Here is an 18647-nt window from a genome sequence, read left to right on the forward strand (position 1 = left end):
TATACACTCACTATGGTTCTATACAGTAAATATACACACTATGGTTCTATACAGTATATATACGCTCACTATGGGTCTGCAGTATATATACACACTCACTATGGTTCTATACAGTAAATATACACTCACTATGGGTCTGTACAGTATATACACACTCACTATGGGTCTGTACAGTATATACACACTCACTATGGGTCTATACAGTATATATACGCTCACTATGGGTCTATACAGTATATATACGCTCACTATGGGTCTATACAGTATATATACTCTTACTATGGGTCTGTACAGTATATATACACTCACTGTAGGTATATGCAGTATACATACACTCACTATGTGTCTATACAGTATATATACACTCACTGTAGGTATATGCAGTATACATACACTCACTATGTGTCTATACAGTATTTACACACACTATGGGTATATATAGTATATATACACTTACTGTGGGTCAATACATATACACACATTCACAATCTATACAGTGTATATGCACTCACTGTGAGTCTATATGTTGTTTATACATTCACAATGGATTTATACAGTATATATACATTCACTGTGAGTCTATACAGTACACATATACATAAAAAAAAGGATTACAGGGAACGGAAGTGGTCCCCTAGTCAGTATTACCCACAATGCATGGAACATAAATGCTCCCTAATCGTTATTCCCTACATTGCAGGGTACAACATAAAGCCTCCTATTATCACTACTCCCTATTTTTCAGGATGTAAGGAACCTGATAGAACCCCTATGCCTATGTCAGATTTAGCCTGAACATGTAAGTGAGCAGCTGGTCAGCTAGCTCTGGTTCTCCACAGGACACGAGACGGTCCAGGACGTTCTCCCCTGCGGTGGCGAGTTCTTTGGACGTTGTATATTGGATGGTGATGCTAATTAGTCCCCACCTAGTGGTCATTGTTCACTGCATTAGCGTATCTTGAGTGCAGTGTTCCTTTGATTCCACGAGAGCTGGACCTGCAATAACCCAACAGAGGGCGGTGTGGGGTGAAGCCTCCCATAAAACCACAGGTCTCTCATTCATCAGCCTAGCACCAAATTCAAGACCCTCCCTGCAATAGCGGTTGGGGCACCATCCCCCAAACAGTGCATTTGTGTTAGACCTGCCTGATGCTCTGCTGGTCCTCACAAAGACAGTTTCCTTAAGGGAGGAGTTCACAGAGTTCCTCTAATCCCAAATGTAATCGTTAAGCCAAGATGTTTGGTGTTGGTCCACTGGAGCTACGAGGAGCTACACGGAGGTATCTCCAGAAATCCATATGTGAGGCCAACATGAAACCCATTGTATTTCTTGAGATACCTCCTCATAGCCCCAGTGGAGCTTCTGGTTCCTATACTAGCCCCACATGGGCATGTTACCTGGGGTATATGGGTCAGTGTCTATGAAAGCACCTCTGTTGTGAGGAGAGACCATTCTCAAAAACTGTTCTGCTGGCTCCATGATGGGGTTTGGTGCTTGGCCCCCTATGATTGCTAGTCTCTTTACGAACTGCCGCCATCGCAGCACCGGGTCCCCAGCTCTGATACAGCCAACAGACGCCTGTGCTGGCCAGCATCACAACGGGAGTGATGAGGGTAGAAGGCGCATCTGCAACAATTGTGCTCTCTCAGGCTCCGGCTGCTGATGGCAAAGCAGCTCGGAGAGGTTTTTGCACGACACTGTTTTGTAAAATTGCTTGAATCTGGCCTAACGTCGGAGGTCTATGGTTCTTGCCCAGCAGGGTGCCCTCTACCCGGGGCTGGGCTTGACTCGGGCAAGGAGGCCAGTGTGGAGCTCGAGCTGTAACCAGACATCAGGCCTGAGTCAGTGTCCGATGCCGCCATCTCCTCAAACTTCTGAATCACGGTCCTCACTGAGCTGAAAGGGACGTCCTGCCTCCATCGGCCCCGTCCCGCCCCTTCCGGACCCCTGTAGGCCGAGCCGCAGCTCAAGAAGACGTGGCTCGGGGGCGGCAGGCCTGGGCGGAGCTTGAGCTTGCCGTGGCCCAGCTGAATGGCAGGGCAAAGGGGCGGGGTGAAGCGTGCAGGTATTGCGGTGAGGAGTTCTTGAGTTAAAGGGTTGTGGAAGGTGAGGGACAATCCGCCCACGTTCAAGAACACGCCCACCGTCTTCAGCTGGGGAGGGACGGAGGGGAGGAGCTCATGGCGTCCGTCGAAAACAGCATGGAACGCGGGACCACACCTCTCGAACCACCATGTCTGGTCGCCAGCCAATGAGCTTACACCTGTGTGAAGAAATGGGCGTGGTTATCCTGAGAAAGGAAAGGGAAAAACCCTTTGACCCTTTACCTAGGTTTGTTCATTAGTTTTTCCCCAAATGAGTCGTAGCCAATTCCAACGGCTAGCTATGCTACTAAGCTGGGAGGATAAGCCTAGCAGGTGCCTAACAAATGCCGCTAGCATTGGAGCCCAACACCCTTGGATAACTGCTAACTGTTAATTCTGTTACATCAGCCAACAGACATCTGCACTGGCTAGCATCTCACTTGAAGGGCCATTCGTCCCACTCAGGGAAAACATGATAGCACTTAGACAGTTGTGCCACCCATTGATCCCCCAACTCAACTATGAGACTGATATGGACACTTTTTAATGTTGTAGAACTGAATTGTGGACCCAAATGCAGGTCCTGAGGCTGCTGCACTGAACCCGCTTTAACCTTTGACCCCAAAGGATGAATGAGAACGGTACGAAGCTAAAGAAAACGCAACAGCAGTTTTTACATTGCTACAGTGTGAAGGCCAGAGCAGATGTGCAGTTGCAGGCTGCAGTGTGAAACACAACCACTGGGTGGCAGTAAGTGTCTGAGCTGAACTGTGCACTTACTGGCCACTTTATTAGAAACCCTTGTCTTATACTGATGTGTGTAAAAGCCCTTTTGTTTTGATGCTGCTCCACAGCTTTACAACATACAGGACAACGATGGAAGCATTCAAATGGCTCTTTGAGTTTACCTGGTTCTGTATAGAACCGATGGCCTTACTAAAGATCTCTTGTAGAACCCTTATTTAAATACAGTACGCTCTAAAACAGTGGTCTCCCAGCGAACATGCTAATGTGGGGCCTGTATGGGTCGCCCAACTGGAAACCAGAACGTTTTGTCCACAGGTTCCACGTTGGCCCCACATGTGGATGCACATCAGTGCCAGTGATGGGACCAGGAGGGCTTAAACTTGGTCCCCATCTGGACATTGGGCCAGATGCTAGTTCGCTCACTAGTTCGCTCACCACTGTAACCAGTCATGGTAGCCCTGATCCTCCACACCGCAGTGCGTTCTTACCGATCCTGTAGAGGGCGCTGTTACACACGTCAACCTCCCAGTAGTACTGGCCTCTGTGGATAACCACATTCCCACACACTTGAGGGAGGGGCGCACAGGGGTCCTGACACCGGCACTGCTCGCCGTAGCTGCCCCATGGACCGGTGTTACCCCTGAAGGTGGCAGTGAGGGCGGAGTTTGAGAGGTGAAGGGGAGGCACAGCAGAGGAGGAGTCTAGAGCAAAGATCAGACCTGAAGAGAGTCCGGAGGGGAAAAATGAGCCGTTCAGAGATGGGCAAAACATGAACTAGTGAAGAACTCGACTAGAACTGAAGTAACCATTTGGACCTACAGTGGAAAAGAGGCCCTAGTGGCCCATTAGGAAATTATCCTGATCCTCCTGATGACCAGTCCACTACTGTTTGGGCTAGTGAGAATCAGCATTGTCGTTGAGGTGTAGCTCTAATAGTCTCAAATCTTTACCCAGTACGGAGCTTTCCATCTCCTCCTCAGAAAGATCCACACTGTCATCTACAGCAAAGGAATGGAAAAACAGCATCTGTTAATTGTGACCAATGGAGGGGCTAATTGTAACAGTCACTAAAAAGTATAATGCATGAAACTACCTCCACCATGTTTGAAAGCTGTACTTTAGCCTGGCTGGCTCTCACTGTGAGCTGCTGCTGATGAAACTTCCTCCACCATGTTTGGAAGCTGTACTTTAGCCTGGCTAGCTCTCACTGTGAGTTATTGATGATGAAACTACCTCCACCATGTTTGGAGGCTGTACTTTAGCCTGGCTAGCTCTCACTGTGAGCTGTTGATGATGAAACTACCTCCACCATGTTTGGAAGCTGTACTTTAGCCTGGCTGATTCTCACTGTGAGCTGTTGATGATGAAACTTCCTCCACCATGTTTGGAAGCTGTACTTTAGCCTGGCTGACTCTCACTGTGAGGTGTTGATGATGAAACTACCTCCACCATGTTTGGAAGCTGTACTTTAGCCTGGCTAGCTCTCACTGTGAGCTGTTGATGATGAAACTACCGCCACCATGTTTAGAGGCTGTACTTTAGCCTGGCTGGCTCTTACTGTGAGCTGCTGCTGCTGAAACATCCTCCACCATGTTTGGAAGCTGTACTTTAGCCTGGCTGACTCTCACTGTGAGCTGTTGATGATGAAACTACCTCCACCATGTTTGGAAGTTGTACTTTAGCCTGGCTAGCTCTCACTGTGAGCTGTTGATGATGAAACTACCTCCACCATGTTTGGAAGTTGTACTTTAGCCTGGCTAGCTCTCACTGTGAGCTGTTGATGATGAAACTACCTCCACCATGTTTAGAAGCTGTACTTTAGCCTGGCTAGCTCTCACTGTGAGTTATTGATGATGAAACTACCTCCACCATGTTTGGAAGCTGTACTTTAGCCTGGCTAGCTCTCACTGTGAGCTGTTGATGATGAAACTACCTCCACCATGTTTGGAAGCTGTACTTTAGCCTGGCTAGCTCTCACTGTGAGCTGTTGATGATGAAACTACTTCCACCATGTTTGGAGGATGGCTGGCTCTCACTGTGAGGCAAGAAGATGACCAAGAGTTGGTCCTATAAGAAACACCATAATGCTGCTTACCTGGTGTAGCTGTCGCCTTCACCCTAATTCTATCTTCGCTATCATCTCCCTCCTGTTCTCTCGTACCCTGACACTTCAGGGCACCACATTCCAGGTCGACGGCCACTGTTGGGTCGATGGGTAAGCATCGAGTAGCAGACGTCCAATCAAAGCAGGGCAATTCAACGCCATGGCAACAACATGGACAAAGGACTGCGCAGATCGGGCGGAAGGCGTTGGGCACGCCCCTTGCCACAGGCCTACGTTTGTCTAACCTCGCCCCTTCGGTCAGGCACCGTCCACACAGTGTGTGTGAGCAGGGCAGGAGGAGGGGCATGTCGAAGCCACGCCCACACAAGGGACACAAGGACGAGTTAATGTCATCTTCTTCTTCTTCTCTCGCTTCCTTTTTCGTCTCGTCCGATTGGTGCGCTCCTTTTGCTGCGCTGGGGCGAGGTCGTCTTCCTCTCATTGGTGTATCGCTGCCCGTACACACTCCCGCACAGGATACGGTGGAGGGATACATGCAGGCAAAATAGTCCCTGAAGAAAACGCCTCTATTTTTAGACCATTTTTAGATTTTGAACATTTCCTGGACTTCAGCTTTCAAAGCCTTTCCTGTAACACACGTTCAGAACAAAGACCACTTGTAGCTCCTTAGAAGGTAGCGGCCGTCCGGCAGCCCCTCCATTATTCTCGGCTCTTAAGCGAGTGGCCGGCATAGCGGCTAGTGGACAGAAGGCCACGGCGGTCAGAACTCACTCAGCTCTGTTCATCCATGTCCTCAATACCTCCGCTGTCTCGCTGTACCTCCTGTAGATCTGTCTGCGGGAAGAGAGGAGAGGTGGACGGAGAGACAGAAGAAGACGGCGTCAGAGGAAGCTTTCATGAGCCACTCAAAGCTTGAGGTTGCCATGACGACCGTAGACCTCTTTTAAAGGGTCTGGTAAAAGGGGGAGGCAGGGGGGGGAGAGCGAGAGCGAGAGAGAGAGAGACAGCAATGCAATGCGGTTATGTTGTGAAGCAGAGTTGCCAGATTGGCGATTTTCCTGCCAAACGGGGCTAATTGAGCAGTCTGTGACAGATTGCTGAAGGTGTCCCACAAGGCTCGATCCAGGGGCCTGTTTTGGTCTGTTTTTTCACTTGTTTCTTTGAAACATTAAAAAATATATATTTTATCGTTTTGTTTTTTTAAATATTATTATTTTGTTTATTTTTTTAAAAGTTTCATGATTTTACAATTTTCTTTTATTTTACTACTAGTTTTTAAATACATTTTCTTCAGGTTTTGATGTTTTCTTTGAATGGTTTGATGTTATTATTTATTTTGTTTCTTTTATATATTTAATCATTTTAAAAATACATTTTATTCATTTTAAAGTTTCATGTTTTTTTTGTAATACATTTTATTTATGTTTTAAGACTGTATTTGTTTACACATTTGTTTCTTTGTTTTGTTTTACTCTTATTTTTATTTTTTTACTTGTAAGGTTTTATTAGTTTACCATTTTTTTTACCCTTATCTACTATTTTTTCCTAAATACAGGTATTTTATTTTTAAGTTCAACAATTTATAATTTTTTAAAGGTTGCATTAATTTACAGATTTATTTTATGTTACTCTTACAATATGTTTTATTTATTTTGCAACCATTTCTTCTTGTTTTGTATTTATTAAAACACATTTAATTTTTTAAATTGTGTTAGAATACCATTTTTATTTTGCTTTTGTCAGGTCCGCGTCGCCACGCCCACCCGGAGGGCGGTCCCGATCCGCGGACCACAGGCTTCATTGTGAAGGACCTTTATGTTGACACCCATTAATGTACGGCGCCAGGTGTTGTTCAGGTGTTGTTCATTCACATTCATGTTTTGATTCGGGTCGGGTTACTCTTGCGATGCCAAGCGTTATGTTGGCCCCCGGTCACAAGACTTCCAGTAGAGTGTAGTGTTCTGTAGTATCCGCTCTAGAGGAGCCGCTCATGTTCAGAGGGAATTCGCTGTCTGGTTCACCGGTCGGTCACCAGTGAGACTCGGCGTCCCGTTCCCTCATAGTCCAGTAAGTTTATCAGCGCCTGACGAGCGCGGCCTGGGTTCCTGCATCTGTCTTCCCCCCTTCGTTAAGTTGGCCCAGCCTCGCTTTGCTCCCTGGCTGCCTACCAGCCTCATGTGGCCTTCAGGTTTAACCCAGGTTATTTTGTCACGTTTGTCTTGTTTCTCCTTCTCTGTTATTGCTGCACTCTTGTGTTTGAATATGTTTTTTTTTGTTTTTTATTCCAGTTGTCTTAACAAAGTTATGTAGTAGTGGTGTTAGAAATGGCGTGGCGTTTAGAAATGTATCGTGAGCGTGAAACTGCTGCCACCAGGACAGCGTTACCCCAGATTTACAGCCTGGCAAGGGTCCCAAAACCATTCTTCAGGTCCTGTTCTGGATCGGAGAATTCCCAGAATGAGGATCTGTTTATCTGTGCATGAGCTGGTGCTGAAACAAAACAGGGGTACGACAGAGGCGTCAAGATAAAGATCGGTTCACATCAGAGTGACTGAACAGGAACTCTTGAATGGTTTGAAGTGGCCTGACTTGACTCATGACTCATTGACTCAGTTCAAAGAGCTGTTCATCTACAGATCAGGCTAATTGAGCAGTCTGTGACTGGAGGAGATGGTAAATCTGAATTTGTGCAGATTACTCAAGGTGTCCCTCAAGGCTCAATCTTGGGGCCTGTTTTTTTTTTCACTGGTTTCTTCATGATTTAGTTGATATGTTTAACATTTTAAGTTTAATTCATTTATACATTGTTTTATTTTTATTTGTTGAACAATTTGTTCTGTATTATTTTCCTGATAAAGATCAGTTCACGTCTGAGTGACTCATAAGTTTGAAGTGGCTTAGTGAAAGTCCTGGCTCGAATCCAGGATGGGAGCGGCTGATAGGAAGCTCTATGTTTTAGGGGGGTGATTACTTGTTCACCAGGTTGTTTCGCTCCATAAATCAACGAAATAATGATCAGAAATGAAAGTGCTGCTGTGGTTGAGAAGCTTGTCTTTGTCTAACAGCACATCTGGTCACTATTGCAACAGTGGAGAAGACCTGGACGGGGGCACTTTGTTTACATTCAGCTTACGGCAAAAGCTGTTGTTGTCATTGGCAAACGAGCACATGGTCCTCATGGCCTTGACTGGATGGCCCAATCGGGTGCCAAGGCGAGACCAAAAAACACAAAAAAAACGAAACAAAGCTTTCGATGGCGACGGTTGGGTTCTAACGGGATTTTCCTGCAGAGCAACTCTGTCTGCGGTAGTGACGGACTTGCTGCACCTCCAGAACATTTGTTTGACATCGGCCACTATGCTGTCCCCCTCCCCGGTCGCACGGACTCTACCCCCTTCCTCAGTGCACGATCAATCGAGCCGGTCCTGGAGGGTCTCGCGGTGTTAAACATTAACTTTAGAAACCACAGACCAAACGCAGGCAGATGTGTGGGAGAGCCACGAAGGAACAGAGCTTCCAGACGATTCAGCTGAGTGGACGAGAGCTGATTTCTCGATCCAGCCGAAGGAGAAGGTTCGGCGGTTGTCCGGGAACCACAGGGCCTGGGACGTGGGACAAGAGCTGGAGCTTTCCTTTCCTAAATGGGCCGCAGGACCGAGCGCCATGGGAGCTCGTGGAGAGCGCGGTTATGGCAGTAAGCGGTGCGTATCTCAACCCAAAGTGTTGGTGAACAGACATGAAGTTGGGCCTGGTCTTGGGGGAGGTTTGGCTGCTCTTCTTGGCTCTTCGAACGTTGACCATGAGGTGCTGGAAGAGTTCAAAAAGGTGCCTGACTATGACTGTTTGTGGTAGGAACCATATAGGGATCCAAAGGGTTTTTGGGGTTGGCTTTGCCTTTAGTTAAGAACCCTTGAGGAACCTTTTTGTAGGCACGTCTGTGGTTGGTGTGGCGCAACTGGTAACTCCACTACTGGCCAGTGAGCTATCACACCATGCCAGAAATGGGGTTCAGTTCCCGGTCTGGGGGACTATACTGCGCTACACCAGTAAGAGTCCAGTAAGAGTTCAGTTGGGTTCCTCCTGTTTGAGAGATTTTTTTTGTATCCGTTCTTCCTGCAGAAGGTTCTAGTTCTGGGAGGTTCTCGGGCTGGCTTGTCGCTCTGCTCTTTTGAGGCCTAAGGCGAAACCTTCATCCTGTGTCTCTCGAGGTGGTCCATCGTGGCTTTTGAGGGTGTGATTAGGGTCATTGTGATCCTGCCGTGGACACTCTTTCTCAGTGGTGCAATGTTTGACATATTTGCTCCCCGAAATTTGCGTTCATCCATCTCTTCCAGGGAAATGTTCCCTGTGTCACTGGTGGAGGAACCTCTTAAGATGCCTTCTTCTGAAATCCTGTTCTTCAGGAAGGTTCCTCCACAGTTTCTAAAGAACTAAAGAACCTCCAGATGTTTTTCTATATGTAAATGTATAGACATACAGAAAGGGTGTAGCAAAGGTTACGCCGTTTGACGGTGAAGGTAGTAACGCTGTCAAATATTGGCTTTTTCACCTATGTAATTAACAAACTTAATTGCTCAACCAAACCCTTTTGTGAGAGGTCCAACTACCCTCGCTTAACTTTCCAGAGAATCGCAACGTAAAGCACCGTGATTATGGGCGGCCTGTTGACACTTGCTTGGGAAACTTGGCTGCATTCTTTAATAATGCTCCTGTTTGCTGCATCTTTAACGCATCTTCTCCTTTTACTGTTTTGTACCTTTCTGTAATCTCAGTGTCCCGCTGAATTCCATGCACACGTTTGAACACCCAGTCCAGACCACGGGTCAGGAGGAATCATGAGCAGCGAGGCAGGATCCAAAAGATTAGCTTAGATGCTACTAAATATAGAAGTCAGTCCTTGGCTTGAAAACAGCAAGTGGACACCCAGGGGAAGTTCGTTCCTCCACTTCGGTGCAGGACAGTAAAAAGTCTGGACGCTCGTCTTCCGTGGATCTTAAAGGATGGCGGGTCGAGCCGAGCCGTACTTGAAGCTGGAAGGGCTCTTGGTGCAGATCGGCTTTTGACCATCGCCATCAAGTACGGAGGGGCTGGCTGGTCCAGTCTTGGCTTTGTAGACCAGAGTCAGGGTTCTGAATCTGATGTGGGCAGCAGCTACAGGAAACCTAGCTTAGCTTAGGTTAGCTTATTTTTTATACCTGTAGGTACATTTGATTAGCAGAGACCAGCTAAATAAAAAGAGTTATGCTACTAGCTAGGTTTCATTACCGTTACCATGGCCCTCCAGGTTAGGCCTAATAACTCGGACGCCCGTGTCGGACGCCCGTGTGTCCCCAGTGTCCTCTTTTTTGGAAGCCAAAATGTGCAAATATGGTCACCCTGGCCCAATCATTTACCTAACCTCCAGGACTTCCCCACTACCCAACTTCAACCTGCTGCTGGACCGAAGCCAACACTCCTCAACTTCCACACATGCCTTGTGCCGGAAGTTGTGCCGCCATTTGCGCCGGGTTCTTGAACGAATTTCTGTTCCACCTTAAATGCTGCTGCTGCTGCTTCTGCTGCTCTTGGTAGGTGAATGGTACACATGGTAGGTGAATTGGCCTCGCTAAATTGCCCCCAGGTTGTGTGTGGTACCCTGCGATGGACTGGCGTCCTGATACCAGGTAAGTTCCAGAACCACCGCGACCCAGGAAACCCGGGAAGAAGCTGAATGGATGGATGGAGGGACGGTTCTTTATGGCAACAACAATGGTACCTCTATGGTACTTTGCTCGAAGAACCCTTTGTAGCACCTTCAAATTTTTCAGAGTGTAGAACCTGCCCCAACAACAAGGTCATCTAGTTACTTTGAGTACTTTTATATGCCCTTAAAAATACCACACAATCAGATTTTTCCACTGGGCTTATCAACAGCATGGTCTATTTGGCGTGGCCACCCAAGTGATTGAAGGAGGAGCTGGTCTGAAGACAGACAGTCATGTCCACAGGGATCTCCACACGTCTGGAAACCTTTTGGAAAACTGTAGGCTTACTACCCTCGCCTGGAGTCGAGGTGGGATTCTCGGCCAACCCGAGCCGTTATCTAGACTTCAGCCTACCCGGTGCTATCCAAGGGCATTGGGATCTGCGCCAGCACATATTTCCTGCTGTCTTTTGTCTGTTCCTGTAAATATCACTCACTCAATCATATGCGGATTCCTCGTCTTTGATTTGCAGGTTGTTCGACAAAAGTGAAACCAACCACTGGTTACGCTCTCTGCAGCCTGTACACACAAGACCATGGGAGGGGAGGAGGGCTCTACGAGCTGGGTCCGATACTGATCACTGACCGTCTTCGGTAATATTCTCCCGAACACCATCTCTCTCTCGTGTATGGAGGTAGGGATGGGTGCTCTAAGGCTGTGCCTCTGTGCTCCGCTATGATCTCTGGTTGGAATCCTCTGGTGGCCATCAGCAGCCGGAGAGAGCACGATCAGCCATGATCAGGTCGATGGCACTTCCTCCCCACATCGCTCCCAGTGGTCAGCACAGGCGTCCGTTAGCAGCTTTCCTCAGAGCGAGTTGGATACCTGGATGATGGTGGAAGGGATTGGGCTTGGCCTTCCAAACTGGGTAGAAAAATAAACCACATTTAAAACACTGTGGGCCTCTGAGCACAAGCTGAGAGAGCCTTAAACGCCCATACTCCAACTGCACAGTGGAGCTCAAGGTGGAACCACCGTAAATCAGACCAGTTGCATAAAACTGCATTATCACTTCTCTCCTTTCGGGTAATCAGGTCAGACCGTGCCTGCAGGTGGGCACTACAGTGTACAGTGTTTCGGCTGTTTTGCTTTTGCAGCACGTAAAAAAATGCGAGCGCTCTTCTTCGGACACTTGCCGCTGCACGCCAATGATTGCTCAATAAATCTGTTTCTGTGGCTGGAGGGCAAAGGAGGGGGAGCTGTTCAGAGCCCTAGCCATGCATGTGATGAAGCGCTCTCAAAGAGAAAGTACATTGTGAGGAAAGATATGGGCAGCCGAAGAAAAACAAAACAAAAAACAAACAAAAGAAATGACGGATGGCTGCGTTCCAGGAATGGGTGGAGACCTCCTCTGATGTGTGATGTGTTCAGTGAAAGTGATTTAAGCTGGATGAGTCTTCTGGTGTCGCCGCCAAGCATAGGTAAGCACCGCAAGGCGGGAGGTGACCGAAAAGAGCACTAGACCCATGAGATGGAGGAGAGCAAGCCCAACCACCGAGCGTTCCTAGAGAGCCTGCTGCTGGAGTTCAACAGAGGGATGTGGCTTGTTGCTTCACGGCCCGTATAGCGCACTGGGTACACCATAGGGGCTCAGAGGAGCATGATATGGAGCCGGTGACTTGGACTCCGCTGCAGGGAGGTACGAGTCTGGACTAGGGAGAGGTGTTCGAAGTTCGTAGGCATAAGTGAGTAAAATGGGGTGGCGGTGGAGTTGGGTGAGAACTGTCCTGTGTGGTGAGACATGTCTTTATCCACTACTTGATTGATGTGGTGATGTGGTGTCTTGGGCAGTGTGCCTGACTGCAGCGCTGTGTTCACCTAGGACTCATTCTGCTGTGGGTGGTGTTCTCTGAGGTGCAGTCTCGACCGCTGGATTTCGTGTGCCGCCCTGAGGCCAGGAGTAGTCTGAACATCGTAGGAGCGCTGGAGACGGCAATGGTAAGTGCACACCAGTGACCCGGCCAGCCAACCAACTGGCCAAATTCACCGTAGCTTCTGGACTCAGAGAGATAGGCTTATGAGCTACGATGCTCTGAACATCTACGACTCCCAGCGCTGGTCAGATCTCTGCCACCTGAGTGGCAGGTGGACAGAGGGACGCTCTCAGCAGAGAGACGAAATCAGGTGCACCTCTGAACAGCGTTTCTTCTCTCCAACCCAGGAGAAGTGCAGCAGCTCAGACCGGCTCCCGCTAGCCATCCGCCTGCCCTCCGTCAGGGTACACAAAGCATCATGGGACCAGACGTCTGTGAGTAAAGCTCCACTTCTCTGTATCTAAACATGGGCAGCAGACCAGGCTGACCGATGCTGTGAGTGCTCCTCAGACAGCCGTACTTCCAGAATCTGCGCTTTCTAACATGAATCAGTGGAGGATAAAAGTGTCTGTGGGATGGTGTGACAAATAGTTATTAAAAATTACCAATACTAATTTATTAGTATAATTACTATTATACTAATTACTATTATTAATTACAAATAAGAAGAATTCATAATAACAATAAACTAAAGGTGAGGAAGATTATTTTTGAAGAGACTTATTTATGTATAATTATATTTAGTTGAATTATTGTCTTTGGTTAATAAATATTAAATACAATATCTACTATATAATATTTATTGGCTTTTTTGTAAATAAAAAGAAGGAACAAAACAGCAGAACAGCAAGATTTAGAAGTTTGATATTATAACAATATTGCTATTACTAATAATAGTAATAATAGTCATATATAATATTATCATTATTATTATCAACAGTTACTATTTACTAATTAGACCCATTCTAATAACTAATACCAATTCTAAGAACACTAACTCTACTACTACTAATTATAATAGTATAATACATGTGTTATTATTATTATTATTAGTGTTAGAATTGGTATTAGTTGCTATTACAATTGGTTGAATTAGTAAATAGTAATTATTAGTAATTATTATTAGTGTTAAGTATTCATTAAAAATGGTCAATATGAGAAATAAGAAAAAAAACATACTAGTATTTTTAATAAGTTATTAAATTGAGGATTGTTAGAATGTCAAGTATTAAGGTGTTCACTTGTCAATTATTAGAATATTAGTTATTTTGTTCATTTTGAAAATGATGAGAATTATTTAATAATCATTACTGCAACATTATCAGGATGTTAGTTATTAAGTTAAATTATTATGCTAGTTAAACAAAAGTTGCTAGTTATTCGAAGTTTAGTTATTAAGTTACTAAATTGATAATTAATAGAAAGTTAGGTATTAAGTTATTTAGTTCATAATTTAGTTCATAATTTAGTCAATTATTACATTGATAATTATAGATTAAATGATTAAGTTGTTGATTATTCGAAGATTGGTACTTTTTAGATTAGTTATAAAGTTATTCAATATTAAGTTAGATTAGTTATTAAGTTGTTGATTATAAGAAAGTTAGGTATTGGATTAATTTGTCGTTAATTATTACACTGTTAGTAAGTTATTAAGTTAATTGATATTAGAAGTCTAGTTTTTAAGTTGTTAATTAGAAGACTAGTTATTAAGTAAATTGATAAATAATAACAAATTAGGTATTGGGTTGTTTGGGAGTTTGGGTAGTTATTAAATGTTGTTATTAAGTTATTAATTATTAGAAAATGAAGTTTGTTTAAGTTGTCAATGCTTGAACTTTTAGTTATAAGTTATAAGTTTATGAAATTGATCATAAAAAGTTTGATATTGGCTTTTTTAATTATTACAGTGTTTGTTAAGTTATTAAGTTGATCATATAAAATTATATATTGGGTTAATTATTAAAATGTGAATAAGTTATTAGGTTGTTAATTGTTAGAATATTATTATGTTATGAAGTTATTAATTATTGGAAGTTTAGGTATTAGTGGTTGTTAGTTATTAGTTTTTAGTTTTTAGTTGTAGATACTAAGTTGATAACTAATAGAAAGTGAAGTATTGGTTTATTTTAGTAATTGACTTATTTAATTATTACAGTGTTAGTTGTTAGGTTATTAAGTTTTTAATTATTAGATGGCCGGTTATTAGTTTATTAGGTTTGTTAGGAGGCGTTTGTAAATAGTAAAATTAGTTTGGCTCAGTGTTTTCGGAATTCTGTTACTGTATCAAGCAGACTCTCCCACCGGTTGTCAGTAGTTTATGCCAATAAAGTGACGTCTCAGTTTCTGATCAAATTCTGAAGAAATTACCATGCAGCCTTGAGCTGTTTGAGAGCAAGTCAAGGCAAGTCAGAAAGTGAATCTGATCGGTGGAACAGGTTTCCTCAACTTTCTCAACTTTACTGCACTGTGTGACTCCGCCCCCCCCCCCCCGCCCCCCAGCAAAACACCACATCACTCCACCAGTATGAGTTACACTGTAACACCGCCAGCATTTGAGATTCATACTGGATTCAAATCAAGCGAGCTCAGATTCATAACGTTTCCAAGCCAAAATAAAAGCTTTCAAAACAGCACAGTTTCTCACTTCAGTTCATTTCACAATAAAAGTCTTTGTCTTCCTGTCTCCTGGACAGCTCCAGCAGAAACGAGCATCGGTGTGTGCTTCTCTGAGGGTCTTGATGCTCGCCATTGGGTCAGCCAAAATCCAGTCTGGCCTGGACTGCCAAGCCTCCATCCTGCAGCGCCTGGAGCACAATGTCCAAAATCACCTGCACATACTCAACAACCTGGAGATTCAGGTGTGTGTCTGTGGGTGGAGCTTATTTTTGTTTCCGGGAGGTGCAGCAGACACAGCAAGAGAAACGCATGAGCGATACATGGGGAATGCCGTGGTGATCCCACTCACTTGTTCGACTAAAGTTATATAATAATAATAATAATAAATATTATATTTTAAAATAATGTTTTTTAATAATTTTCATATTTCAAATAAATCCTGAATCTCATTTTCAGTTTCTTTACCAGATGCATAATAAGAGGCTTAAATGACAAAGAACTACTTAATACTAAACCAAAAAAGCAGAGGCCCCAAGATTGAGCCTTGAGGTACACCCTTATCGATCCATCGTCAGCAAGAAAACTGAAAAACCTTCAGCCTGCACTCACTGTGTCCTACCAGATAAATCATTACAGAACAATAAAGAGTATCTTCAGATATTTCAATGTTCATAAGTCCAGATTTTATTATTGATTGATTGATAAATCAACAAAAAGGGCAGCGCATTGATACCCTTCATCTAACGACGCAATTATATCGTGTATTACTCGGATATAACATTTCCTTCGGCAGCTCTTACAATGAGCTTGTGGTCATGATTGTTATTTATGTTAGTAGATTTCAAATTTTTAAAGATTTAATACATCAAATAAATTATAAATATATTGAGAAATAAAGCAATTTAGCATTCGAACCTTATCTAGGATTGGGTAGGCGTTTTGCATAATGCAGGCTGATTAAAATTGACTGAGATTTAGACTTTATTATTGCAACCGACCAAAGCTAATCTTTCTGAAATGTTAGCGCTAAGCTAACCTCAGCGCACTGGAACATTCGAAGCTGATGTATCTAGAACCTCCAGATTCTCTGAAAGCCTAGACCTCCCTGAGGGGTTCCCCGCAGGTGTTAATGACCTCGCTCGTTTCTGTTCCGCAGGGAGAACCAGGGCCCGAAGAAGCCGTCCGTACAGGTCCGGCAACGGAGAGTTTGACCCAGGCCCTGAAGCTCTACGGCCGGCTGCTGCGAGGGCCTCTGGAGCTCCTCCTGCTGGAGCTTTCCCACACGTGCTCCCAGCGCACATGAGCTTGAGACTTTAGGACACCTTAAGGACGCTGTTTTGGACAGGGACGTCCCACGGAGCAGCCGAGGCTTTGGATTAGTTTGGATAGTCACAACTCGCCCCAACAGTCTCTCCAGTTGGTGGGGGGGGGTGTCAAACGAACCCCTGGAAGGACTCTTGGGATCATTTCCTCCCGATTTTCCGAGGTTTTCTGCCTGGTTTCTGCTACTTCCCAGAATTCCACAGTCTTGCAGCAGGCTCGGCTCCCATTGGGATCGGGACGCTACCTGAGTCGATAAATGACCAACGTTTTGGAAAAGTCCAAGAGTGGTAGAACTTCAGAAAAGCCAGACCACCCCTAGGGGGTCTTCGTAACGGCAGCTACAGGAATAAAGCTTTATTGCAGATCCACATGTGATGGAATCACAGACTTTGCGAGATCACTGGGGGTCTTCCAGAGGGGCAGGGTGGGCTCTACAAGGGTTAGCTCCTCAATCTGCCTCTGAACTTTTGTAAACGCTAAAAAATAGAGCCGGCCCAAGGCATACTCAACTTATTCGGCCGCTTAGAGCCCCACCGCCACCAGGGTGCGCCCAAGAGCGCTAAGATATCAAGCTAAAAAATACACATTTTATCAAATAAATCAGTTCCTGTGGTTGGCTGTTGGAAGGGGGGCCCAAATGCAAATCTGCCCAGGGCCCCCTGCTCAGGCTTGGGCCGGGCCTGAGTGCAGTAGTGGCTGCAGTAGAACTACTACCAGGTTTCTAGGAGCTGAAGAGGTCATGAGCAGCGAGACCAGCTGCACGAGTCCTCCTAATCTTGGTGGAAAACAGCGGTGGCCTCCCGTAGTCCTCGGACGACCGGTCCCAGACGACCTCCGTGGCATGATGGGGGTCGTCTTCCAGAAGATTGGGGGGACGACGACAGAGTGTAGGTGTTTGCTAAGCTAGTGTGATCAGTATTACCTGCAGTTATATGTTCTGGTTTTGTTTTATTAAAAAAATAACACTGATTTCAGACTTTGGAGATGTTGTCTGTGTGCTTTGGCTCAAACGATGGAACGTCTGGAGGTTCTCAGTTTAAAACTGTGGAGGAACCTCTTAAAAGTGCTTTGAGGAACCTTTAAGGAACCTGTTCCACTAATAAGGTCAGTGATGGCACGAGAAGGGTTAACATGGGCAACTGGAAGCCCAATTGGGTCCCGGTAACAAACCCACTCACCCACCCAGCTAGCCCCCCCCCCCCCCACACACACACACCACTGACAGAGACCATTAGAACCAGACCATCAATGATAGTCACTTCACCAGGTCCTAATGTTATGGCCGGATGACTGGTGGCTGGTCTGGTCTGTTGATCCATTCACTGAAGTCCTGCTCAACCTGCAATGCTGGGCCGTGTGGAGACCACCACAGCCACGTAAGGAAACCCTCCTAAAACGAAGCCTTGTGGACTTCCGCCCCCTAGTGGTTCGGATACCGTGGCACAGGTTGCTGCTCATTTCTGTGGCAGTACAGGTTATTTATTTATTTATTTATTTATACAGAAATTAGTATTCATTTATTTCTTTTTACAGAAATTAGTATTTATTTTTACAGAAATATTCATATTTTATAGTTAGTATTTATTTTATTTTATTTTTTTACAGAAATTAGTATTTAATTATTCGTTTTTTATAGAAATTTGTATTTATTTTTTACAGAAATTAGTATTTAATTATTCATATTTTATAGTTAGTATTTATTAATTTTTACAGAAATTAGTATTTAATTATTCATATTTTATAGTTAGTATTTATTTATTTTTACAGAAAATAGTATTTAATTATTCATTTTTATAGAAATGAGTTTTTTTTTACAGAAATTAGTATTAATTATTCATATTCTATAGTTAGTATTTATTTATTTTTACAGAAAATAGTATTTAATTGTTCGTTTTTTATAGAAAGTAGTATTTATTTTTTTACAGAAATTAGTATTTAATTATTCATATTTTATAGTTAGTATTTATTAATTTTTACAGAAATTAGTATTTAATTATTCATATTTTATAGTTAGTATTTATTTATTTTTACAGAAAATAGTATTTAATTATTCATTTTTATAGAAATGAGTTTTTTTTACAGAAATTAGTATTTAATTATTCATATTTTATAGTTAGTATTTATTAATTTTTACAGAAATTAGTATTTAATTATTCATATTTTATAGTTAGTATTTATTTATTTTTACAGAAAATAGTATTTAATTATTCATTTTTATAGAAATGAGTTTTTTACAGAAATTAGTATTTA

The 18647-nt window shown here is 44.0% G+C and overlaps 2 protein-coding genes across 3 annotated transcripts; one reads left to right on the forward strand and one right to left on the reverse strand.

Moving 5' to 3' along the window:
* Positions 1 to 6: 6 nt before the first annotated feature.
* LOC140565497 (uncharacterized) lies at positions 7 to 5823 on the reverse strand. 2 transcript variants are annotated; one of them, XM_072691426.1, is made up of 4 exons: positions 4928 to 5823; positions 3783 to 3830; positions 3321 to 3551; positions 7 to 2264 (listed from the first exon to the last, which is right to left on the reverse strand). In XM_072691426.1, the coding sequence occupies exons 1-4, from the start codon at positions 5430 to 5432 to the stop codon at positions 1741 to 1743; spliced, it is 1308 nt and encodes a 435-aa protein (XP_072547527.1). In that variant the 5' UTR covers positions 5433 to 5823; the 3' UTR covers positions 7 to 1740. The 2 variants fall into 2 exon arrangements, with proteins under 2 accessions (XP_072547527.1, XP_072547528.1); XM_072691427.1 differs by lacking the exon at positions 3321 to 3551.
* A 6289-nt stretch (positions 5824 to 12112) lies between these two features.
* Positions 12113 to 17130, forward strand: LOC140565139 (uncharacterized). The gene is made up of 5 exons (XM_072690946.1): positions 12113 to 12202; positions 12448 to 12579; positions 12803 to 12889; positions 15152 to 15316; positions 16231 to 17130. Exons 1-5 carry the CDS (start codon positions 12113 to 12115, stop codon positions 16375 to 16377), a joined length of 621 nt encoding a protein of 206 aa, XP_072547047.1. The 3' UTR covers positions 16378 to 17130.
* Positions 17131 to 18647: the final 1517 nt, after the last annotated feature.

This window comes from Salminus brasiliensis, chromosome 11 (genome assembly GCF_030463535.1).
Source record: "Salminus brasiliensis chromosome 11, fSalBra1.hap2, whole genome shotgun sequence".
Classification (NCBI taxonomy): domain Eukaryota; kingdom Metazoa; phylum Chordata; class Actinopteri; order Characiformes; family Bryconidae; genus Salminus; species Salminus brasiliensis.